The sequence below is a fragment of the Neophocaena asiaeorientalis genome, unplaced genomic scaffold, assembly GCF_003031525.2.
Source record: "Neophocaena asiaeorientalis asiaeorientalis breed wild unplaced genomic scaffold, Neophocaena_asiaeorientalis_V1.1 scaffold606, whole genome shotgun sequence".
NCBI lineage: Eukaryota > Metazoa > Chordata > Mammalia > Artiodactyla > Phocoenidae > Neophocaena > Neophocaena asiaeorientalis.
The window spans coordinates 4,207,745-4,218,299 of record NW_020173687.1 but is presented as its reverse complement, the minus strand read 5'-3'; the positions used below and the strand labels follow the sequence as shown (position 1 = coordinate 4,218,299).

Genomic DNA, 10,555 nt, shown 5'->3' with positions numbered 1-10,555 from the left:
CATTAATGTCCTGTCGTGTTCTGCCTTGAGGGGCTCACGTGTTTAATTTCTACCTCCGTCGCACGACTCTTGGGCAATTAACCCCGTGAATACGTCAAAAATTGGGACCCTCTTTAAAGACATTTCTTTAAAAATCCCGGCAAGAAAAACGTAAACTCTGTCTCCCCCTCTGTCGTCCTGCCTCTGTCACTCAGACCCTCCCTCCCTCAGCCTCAGTTCCCTCCTCTGTGAGGACAGCACCTTAGGTCCTCGTGACGGTGCTGTCACACCCCAGGGCCCAATACGCAGTAGGTGTGTCATGGCTGTGGGTTCAGTACCCCATCCCACCCCCCAAACCAAGAGGTGACGCCTGGGCAGTAGAGTGGCAAGATTTACACCCTGAGCAAGAGGTCCTTAACCCCTAAGAACACAAACCCGAGAATGTTCGCTGGCTGTGCCTGTGATGAAGGACAGTGTCTGAAAGACACAGGGGGACAAACAATGTCAGGGGACCACAGAGCCAAAGGGCGTGGCCTTTATCTGTGGTCCCGGGGACCCTGAACGTAGATGGTTCCACAGCTACACACAGGCCGTCCCAGGTGCCCAAGTTAAAATCAATAAGCAACAAACGCTAACCTCTACTTAACGGAGGGACATGAGCCACACTGCCTCCCTCCCCTCCCCCCAATAAATCCCAGATCATAAAGCCTTCCGGGGGCAGAACGTTTTCTTACCTTATTCACATCGAGGGATCGATCTGTATTAACATCATCAACTAGGAATGTCATCCACTGCTGCTGGCTGCAGTGACTACTGAGATAAACACGTAGGGCCCCAAAGCCCTCAAATCTGTAATTAACACCACCACCTGCATTTTATCCACTGGTTGTCCGTGTGCTCATCCAGCGACTGAGGAAGCCCCAAGGCACACCTTGAACTTTTCCCCCTCCCAACCCCACCCCCAAAGCAGGGATGCTAGCAAGGGCCAGTAGGAACCTTTTCGGGAGTGCTGGTGTGCGGTGTGGGCCTCAAGAAAATGGAAGCACCCCTGAATAGTGATGAGCCAGCCCCCACTTCTGGTACAGTAGCCTTGATCCTTATCTAGATGCCGACTTGGTAATCTGCCCCAATTGGGCGTGTCCTCAGGACACAGTCTGGGAGGTTATCATCTGAAACCACCTTTATTCACCAACCTCCAACCTCTGCACCGATCTGAACCCACCACTCCTTCAAGAACAGAATACTATTTTAGTTGGAAAATCGTGATTGAAGCGACACTGTGAGTCAGCGTGATGCAATATGATTTTCTTTTTTCCTTTTCAATCCCACTGTAGTGAGAAGGCAACCAAAGTGCAGGACATCAAAAACAACCTGAAAGAGGCCATTGAAGTACGTGCCTGGTCCTTTTTGTCATTCTTTTAGCCTCCCTGTCAGACAGCGCTGTTCCCCTGACCGCTTTGCTCCGTCATTTTTCAGACCATCGTGGCCGCCATGAGCAACCTGGTGCCCCCCGTGGAGCTGGCCAACCCCGAGAACCAGTTCAGAGTGGACTACATTCTGAGCGTGATGAACGTGCCAGACTTTGACTTCCCTCCCGTAAGCTAAGCCCGTGCCCCTTCCCACCCCACACACCCCCTGGGATGTCCCCCGCACAGGCACGCTGCCAGCAAAACCCATTTCCGTGATATTGATAGGAAAGATAATCATTAGAGCTTTGGTCAAGATGCATGAGCGAATTTCTGTCACCCCTCGTGAGTCTTGGCTCGCCCGTCCCCACAAGTAAACGTCACAGTTCAGTACTACAGTTCTCGCCGTATTAGACTGTAAACCTTTATGAGAAAAAGTCACGAGTTGTGGCAGCCGTCATTATTCCCTTATACACATCTTGTGACACAAACTGTTAAGTATGGCACACAAATGCTAATTGTCTAGCTAATCGAGAATATCCTAAGATACCAAGGAATGCAGAAATGAGGTGCCAGCTCTGAGTTTTACAAACGGAAGATATTCTCATTTGAAACAATTTGCCATTTAACCTTTATTAAGGTTTTTCTAAAGTCAGTCCTTGTCTTGGGGCAAATGAAGTCTCTTCTCATTATTCAGAAAAAAGAAAGAAAAGACCTTCACCTAAATAAATCATAACCCAGGCACTGTCCTCTATGCACCCTGGCTGGCGTGGACACTGCTTACAAAGATTTGTCTGCTCCATAAAGAACTATTTTTAGGGAACACAAGATTGCCTGTGGCCCGAGCGTATATGTTTTGACCCCTTTGTGGGGGAAGAATAGTTTATAAGAGGGGAACAGGAAACAAGATGGAAAGATGGGCAAGTTTATAAGGCCCAGAAGGAAAAGACTTGTCTACAGCAAAAACAATGACTTATTGTTGCCTTTTGTCAGGCTTTCGTGGGAATTTGTGTTTGTGTATTTTAAATGGGTTTGGCTGCAAACTTCTCCTAGCAAGGAAGCAGTATTAGTAAGTATGGCTAGGTAAATTCTTTTAAATGGAAAAGAAGTCGAGCAGTAAACACAGCACACATAATGCCAAACACAGACTCTTTCATGAGACGTGATTCTGTATTTCTAATAGGAGAAAAAAGGCAGGCCGTTAAAAACACACCAGGACGGTGACCTCGTAAGAGGATCCTTCTGTTAGCTGAACTTCACGTTCCTGCCTACTTTTGACCCTTTTCTTGCTGCATTCACATTGCAGAAGAACCTTCTCTTTCCTTGTAAGGGCCCAATTGCCCCGATACAATTAAAAATGTTATTCTGTTCAAATGAAATGTGAATCGTGACCTGCTGCAGTTTAAAACCACGCAGAGGTCACTTGCTCTTTTGATCGACGGGCATTGATGGACAAGGTCGGATTTGCCAGCAACTCCCAACCATAATATTGTTTTTCTGAAATTCAAATAATTTTCCCGGAAGGAAAATTTCGATCCCACCACATCTTCACAAATGAAGACGTCTTGTTTCCACGGCACGGAATCATACGTTTGCGGCGCCTCCTAATGGGTTACTAGTTCTCCTAGATGAGCCGTTGGGTGAGCAAACGGATTCAGTAGTCTACTCTGGCCCCGCCCCCCACTCCAAAAACTATAGGCTGAAAACTACCCAGGAACAGTAATTCACAATGAGAGGACGGCTGGATTCGATTTCTGAATACGTTTAGCACACTGAAGGTCTTTATGAACGCCCACTCCTGAGTTCGCCCCGAAATTGGGAATAAGCACACCCAGGGCTGGTGGCAGAGTGAACTCCGGTCTCATTGACTTGGAGCAGCTCCCGCGTCTAAACCTTCTCTCTCCTGTTCACTTTCAGGAATTCTACGAGCACGCCAAGGCTCTGTGGGAGGACGAGGGGGTGCGTGCCTGCTACGAGCGCTCCAACGAGTACCAGCTCATCGACTGTGCCCAGTAGTGAGTAACCCCGGCTCCACATCCGCACGTGAGATAGGCACACACGGGCGCACGGAGAGAACCTTACAAACCTCGACTCCCACTCTTCAAGTTACTTGTAAATGAGTTCTTTTCATAGAAGCCAGCCAGTTATTCCCACCTGCGGTTAGAAAGTTCTAGTCTGATTCATTTGTTTTATAAAGCCCTTAAACTGCACATTTTAGTGCGGTGACATTCTTTTTATACAAACAATGCCTGTTAGAGCAAAACGATAATTGCCTGCAATGAAGTGACATTCATAATTAGTGACCTTGAAGTAATTAATTGAATTGACCTCCAAGCGTTTGGGGAGATAGGGCAGCTCTCACACTTTGCATCAGGTAGAAATATTCTATTTTATTGCCGTAATGTAAAAACCTGACAAGGAGGAACAGTGAGGACAAAAATATGCCTCCTCCTCCTTGGTGACGGATAAGTTGCTTTGCTATTTCTGCTGTCAGGTAGGTGACTACAGTAGCTTCCACAGTGCCATATTTCTAGTTCATCTAGAGTCGGGGACTGTGTTGAATTCCATTTCCTATCCTTATTTATTCATTCACACTGGGCCTTAATTCAAGGATGCTCCCCCCATGGGGTCCTTGCTCTGTCCTTTCATGGGCTGCCTTCCAGTGGATGTGATAACACAGCTGGAAAGTTGCCTTTTAAATAGTCGATGACCCTCCTCATCCTGTACATAACATAGCAAATATGGGAGGTTCAGAGCCATCAAAAATATTTTAAAGGTATCGTTTGTTTGCTGACGTTGCATAAATGTACTGAGCGGGCTCAGTTATCATTTTCTCAAGTTGGATTGTCTTTTTTGACCGGGGGAAGGGCAAGCGAGATTTGTGATGTTTTAGCCTCTCTCATGTAAGTAACTGAAACTCACAAACAATTTTGCTACTGAAAATATTAAGTAACCAGGACCAAGGTACCCCGGCTGGCTCACAACAAGCTAAGATCGCATGACGTAGGAGCCCCACGCCGGCCGGAGGACCTTGTTGTGAAAACCACGCGAATAAACAGGAGGGAGGAAGAGGTGACCGCGCTCAAACAGCGAACGCGAAGCAAGCTCCCCAGAATCCTGTTAGAGACACATCACACAAGCTGATGTTAGGGGCTGTGAAACCTATCAATTTATCTTTCCCTGGCCCTGCTTTCCCATCGAAAATGCATTTCATTATTTTCAGTTGTCACACCTGTAGCTATTTTGTGATTTTTTTTTTTTTTTTTTTTTTTTTTTTTTTTTTTAATATACAAGCAAATCTGTATATTTTTTCAAGGAGCAGAAAAACAGTCCATCTGGGCCAGTCCCTGTGACCCTCCCACCCCCACCCCTTCTTCAACAAAGCCCCTGATTTTCTCAAAAGTTTGAGCTTAAAGCTGGAAGTGCTAATTATAGTAACGCAAAACAAATGGAAATCCTGGAATTGTTTGCCTTTTGTATTTTGGATCCAAGTCAGAAGTACAGGTACAAGATTAGGAGGGTTTAACCATCCCAGTTTTGAGCGCTCTGGAAGTGGGGAGGGTGTAACAACTTCATTGATGAACAGTTAGCCAGTTTTTTTTTTTTTTGAATCTCACACCATTTAAAAGTTGTTTTTTTAAGGCAAAATTCAGTTACTCCTGCAACTTTATCTGAAAATGGCAACATTTGCACAATTTATGGAAAGTTTCAAGGGAACTCCAGGGAAAAAGGGAACATAGCTTGAATCTTAGAAAATGTCTTCCCCAGCCCGATGGTTAAAGTAGCCCTGCCTTTGCAGTGACCAACGTGTTTCTGGTTTAACGGCCTTTATGTTAAAGTTGAGCTCCTGGTACCTTGCCCGTTCCTTAAGGTGCCTATTTTTATTTGTTGAGCTGGGGTTTGGCTGGCCTTACTCCAGATGTCTCTCTCACAAGATTTGGTGCTGATGATCTATTTATAGAACTGTGGTTCTGTTGCCATGGCAACGTGCTGCAGGCCAGGGCGGCTGGGGAGCTATTTCTGGCCCGGTGCTGTAATGTAAGACTGATTGGGCAAGTCGGTATATCCTCTAAGCCAGACTAACTTTAAACTGGTAAAAAGGAAGGGGCGGGGAGGGGGGAAACCTTATAGAATTTCTTTAAATAGACTTTTCTCTCTTTGTGATTTTTTTTTTCCTGACTAGCCCACTTTACAATCCAGACCCCTGCCCCCCAAAAAGCTGGTTTTAATATTAACTTTTCACAGTAATTAAATTAGTCCAATCTTTTAGAAGTTATTTTTCCTAACAGTGTATCTAGTCAGGCAACACAAGCAAGATACTTTTTACTTTGGGAACAGTTACGGCTGTGGAGCGGGAGATAGAAAACACTGCTTTTCCCTCTAAAGCTTTTGCATCACTAATGATGGCCCCTGAGACCGCCCCCGCCCCTCCACTGCACTTGCTCCCTGCCCAGATAAGGGCCCCTAACCTGGATGGCCGTGAGGTTTTTTGAAAACTCAAAGTTTAATATCTGGACTGTTCTATTTCATGGACCCAGTGGAACGGAAGGGAACTTTGTGTCTGTTTCCTGTTCACTGTGGTAAGGGCCAAAAGGGCCCCTTCTTAAAAGTAGAAGGAAGGGATACCCTTTCTGAGTAATTCAATCTTATTTTCATTAGTTCCTTTTGCTGGGGAGGGGGCGGGGGGGGGGGAATCCTTGTTTCTTTAAAGTGTGCCATCTTTTTCATTAAAAAAAAAAAAAAACTGTGGCGTGGAAGGGTACAGTTTTCAAACTACTTGCCATTTTAGTCAAAGGCAATCAATTTGAAAATCTGAATATTTTACTCAGTCTTTATCAAACGGCACAAAATCAGACCTGATTTTGGGCCTTCAGCTAATTGACATGCACAGAACCGGCCTTTTAAGCTTAAAGCAAGACCAGAGCTCTGCACTGACCTGTGCTGTGCCTGTAGGCCAGGGGTCCTGAGAGCCCACCCCGAGCTCCTGGCTCCTAGACCCACTGGTCAGCCAGGTACATTTATCTTAAAGTCTGTTTGCTCTAACCTTTTCTAAGGCATAAGCTTGGACTCATAATGAACACAAGCAAACTCCACATTGACTTAATGCCAGGTAACTGTGGGGTGATCATTCCCATTTAGCTGGACTTGGCAGAGAGGCAGGAATAGTGGGCGAAGTGGCGTGAGTGTGTGCTCACCCCTGTGCATTTTTCTTTCCCTCCCAGCTTCCTGGACAAGATTGACGTCATCAAGCAGGCTGACTATGTGCCCAGCGACCAGGTATGCACACGGTCTCACAAGCAGAGGAAGCAGAGCCTTCTTTCCGAACTAGTGAAGACTTTTGCTCCAGACTGTCAATTATTAATAATGTTTTGGTTGGTTTGGGTGAGATCCCCTGACCTAAGATTTTGTTTTAGGACCTGCTGCGCTGCCGTGTCCTGACCTCTGGAATCTTTGAGACCAAGTTCCAGGTGGATAAAGTCAACTTCCAGTAAGTAAATGGCTCCCTTTTAAAAAAAAAAAAAAAAAGAGAGAGAGAGAGAGAGAGATTTCTTGAGGTTCCCTCTGGCAGGGAGAATGGTGGACCAGTGTTGGCCCTTGGCGTGACCAGGTGTCATTTCTCTCCTGCAGCATGTTCGATGTGGGCGGCCAGCGTGATGAACGCCGCAAATGGATCCAGTGCTTCAATGGTACGGAAGCCATGGGCTTCTCTGCTCTTTAAGGACATTTTGGTTTTTTCATCGTTAAGGATCATTTTCTCTTCTAACGTGCACTGCTTTTGCTTTCTTGTGCCGAAGATGTGACTGCCATCATCTTCGTGGTTGCCAGCAGCAGCTACAACATGGTCATCCGGGAGGACAACCAGACCAACCGCCTGCAGGAGGCGCTGAACCTCTTCAAGAGCATCTGGAACAACAGGTTTGGGTGGTGACCCCCCTGGTCTCCTCCCCACTGATCTCAAGGCCCTGTATTTGCACGGCTAGTAGAAAAGAATCTTGTGCAAGTTCTTGGGCAAGCATCTCAAACCCCTTGCAGAAAGAATCCTTTCTTTGCCTGAGCATTAAACCTGTGTCTCTCTTTCCTAGATGGCTGCGCACCATCTCTGTGATTCTGTTCCTCAACAAGCAAGATCTGCTCGCTGAGAAAGTCCTTGCTGGAAAATCGAAGATTGAGGACTACTTTCCAGAATTTGCTCGCTACACTACTCCTGAGGATGGTATGTGTGGCCTTCTGCAGTTGATCAGTGCCCCCTTGGTCCTACGGGGTGTCTTGCATATGTTAAAGATTTCTGTTCTGGATTTTTAAAATGAACATCCTCTAAGAATGGAACCCCCCCGCTCCCTCAACCACCACCACACTATAAGGGATCTGTAGGGGGAGCCAAAGAACCTTATTTTAATCACTTAAGTAACAAAATATTTATATTCTTTGCAGCGACTCCTGAGCCCGGAGAGGACCCACGCGTGACCCGGGCCAAGTACTTCATTCGAGATGAATTTCTGGTGAGTAGAGACTGTCTTTGGTTCCCTCTCCCTGCTTGTTCTCTTATTCTTAGGGGTGTAAGTTTCCTTACTTCTAAATTTGGGGATCAAACCATCCAGTTCCTCAGTGTTATTTCACCAATAGTCAGTATGAATTTAGCCTTTGTGCCCCTCAACTTGGGTTTGTTTTAACATAACATCAATGACTGGTGGGCAGTCCTTGGTAGGTGACCCCACTGCCGACAGGGGGACTTGCTGGAGAGGCGGCACTGACCGAGTTTCCTTCTGTGCCCACAGAGAATCAGCACTGCTAGTGGAGACGGGCGCCACTATTGCTACCCTCACTTCACCTGCGCTGTGGACACAGAGAACATTCGCCGTGTGTTCAACGACTGCCGTGACATCATCCAGCGCATGCACCTCCGTCAGTATGAGCTGCTCTAAGAAGGGAACTTCCAAATTTAATTAAGGCCTTAAGCACAATTAATTAACAGTGAAACGCAATTGTACACGCGGTTGATCACCCACCATAGGGCATGATTAACAAAGCAACCTTTCCTTTCCCTCAAGTGATTTTGCGAAACCCCCTTTACCCTTCAGCTTGCTTAAATATTCCAAATTTAGAAAGCTTAAGGCGGCCTACAGAAAAAGATAAAGGAAAAAAAGGCCACAAACGTTCCCTCTCTCTTTAAGTATAAGTAAAATAACAGCAGCAAACAGAAATAAAGAAATAAAAGAATAAATGACATAAATGAAACAAATGAAATAAGTATTGTGTTGTGCAGCATTAAAAAAATCAAAATAAAAATTAAATGTGAGCAAAGGATGCGACTCCCGTGAATTATTTGTGGCTGCAAGCAGACACCCATTGTTCAGGGTTTTGACTGCATCAGAAGTTGGGAGGCCCCCGTGGGGAGGTGACAAGGCCCCAAGGTTATAAGTGGGTATAAAATATTGCCACTCTATGTTTTTGTTGACCGAACCTTGGGTTTCTGAAAACAATTTGCAGACAATACAAAGTGTCCACGCTGTCCTCCTCTCGAACCCATGCCCCATAGAAAACCACTAAGCCCCATCCAAAAAGTTCTATGCTTTGATCACTGCTGCCCTATCCAAAGAGTCTATCAACTTACACCCTTATGTATTGTCTCACAGTGTGCCTGCTTGCCTAGTCTCCCCAAAGAGGTGTTTGAATTTCAGCTGTCTGTCCTGCATTAAGACAGGGACTCAGCTGGGTGGGAGGAATTTAGGAATGCAGTTTACAATCAGGAAAAGAGTTATTCAAGGAATGGTGTACAATGTATATTAAATATCACATTTTACACTTTAAATATCTTAAAATTTTGTCAATTATATCTCAGTAAAGGCAGGAGGTGGGGGTTGAGGAGGAATAAAGCTGCTACTAAGCTATCATATAATCAGAAAGAAATGGTATAGCGATTTGGGGAAAAAAACTGGATCCCTACCTCATTCCATACACAAATGAACTCAGTGTGGGTCAAACACATATGTTGAAATACAAAAAGTTACTTTTAAAAAGGTCATTTTTAGGGCTTCCCTGGTGGCGCAGTGGTTGAGAGTCCGCCTGCCGATGCAGGGGACACGGCTTCGTGCCCCGGTCCGGGAGGATCCCACATGCCGCGGAGCGGCTGGGCCCACGAGCCATGGCCGTTGAGCCTGCGCGTCCGGAGCCTGTGCTCTGCAACGGGAGAGGCCACAGCAGTGAGAGGCCCGTGTACCGCAAAATAATAATAATTAATTTTTTAAAAAGGCAATTTTTACAATTAAAATCTTGGTTTATAGAAGGCCTCTCTAAGCATGACCTAAGATTTAAAAAACAAGGCGCTGGGGTGGGGGAGGACCGTACGAAAATTAAAATCAAATATGAATGGGGGTGGGAGTGGAGACTGGGTAAAAACCTGTAACAAAGGGTTAATTTCCCTAATAAGCAAAGAGCTCTGAAGAATTAATAAGCAAGCCCATCACAAAAATGGGCAAGGTACATAAACCAGCAATTTTACTTTTTAAAAAGGTACAAATAACTAATTATCCCTACCTTGTTCCATACACGAATGAACTCAACGTGGGTCAAACACATATGTTTAAGTACAAAAAGTTACTTTAAAAATGGTAATTTTTATAATTAAAATCTTGGTTTATAGAAGGCCTCTCTAAGCATGACCTAAGATTATAAAAAAAACATAAAGGGGTGGGGGATGACCATACAAAAATTAATATCAAATATGAATGGGGTGGGGGTGAGACTGGGTAAAAATCTGTAACAAAGGGTTAGTTTCCCTAATAAGCAAAGAGCTCTGAAGAATTAATAAGCAGGCACCTCACAAAAATGGGCAAGGTACATGAACAAGCAATTTTACTTTTTTAAAAAGTACAAATAACTAACATTGGGGAAACCATGCAACCTCACTCATAGTGAAGTGAAATGCAAATAATCTTCCACCACTGTTGGGGGAAGGGGTGGCCACCAGCACTCATGGGCCCCATATCAAACTCTGAGTCCTTGGTGGGTTATGGCTTGGACCTGAGGTCCACTTGGGCTCCCTAGTCCTTCACCCCCCCAGGCTCATCCCTTAAGTTCACGGTCACCCATGGTGTGGCTTCCTGGAGGGGTGGGAGGGAGAGACCAGTTTGCCCCCAGCATCAATCATTGCACCCTCTGAAACTGGCCAA

General features: G+C 45.5%; 1 protein-coding gene across 1 annotated transcript in view; it reads left to right on the top strand.

Annotated features, from left to right (window-relative positions):
* LOC112402955 (guanine nucleotide-binding protein G(s) subunit alpha isoforms XLas-like) overlaps positions 1-8,687 on the top strand; it is a 52,852-nt gene extending 44,165 nt beyond the window's left edge. Inside the window, exons 5-14 of the mRNA XM_024750183.1 lie at positions 1,314-1,368; positions 1,456-1,575; positions 3,303-3,400; positions 6,608-6,662; positions 6,800-6,873; positions 7,014-7,072; positions 7,181-7,301; positions 7,469-7,599; positions 7,818-7,885; positions 8,162-8,687. Of these exons, the coding sequence (XP_024605951.1) occupies positions 1,314-1,368; positions 1,456-1,575; positions 3,303-3,400; positions 6,608-6,662; positions 6,800-6,873; positions 7,014-7,072; positions 7,181-7,301; positions 7,469-7,599; positions 7,818-7,885; positions 8,162-8,308 (928 nt within the window). The 3' untranslated portion in view covers positions 8,309-8,687. The remainder of the gene's footprint in view (positions 1-1,313; positions 1,369-1,455; positions 1,576-3,302; positions 3,401-6,607; positions 6,663-6,799; positions 6,874-7,013; positions 7,073-7,180; positions 7,302-7,468; positions 7,600-7,817; positions 7,886-8,161) is intronic.
* The last annotated feature ends 1,868 nt before the right edge of the window (positions 8,688-10,555 follow it).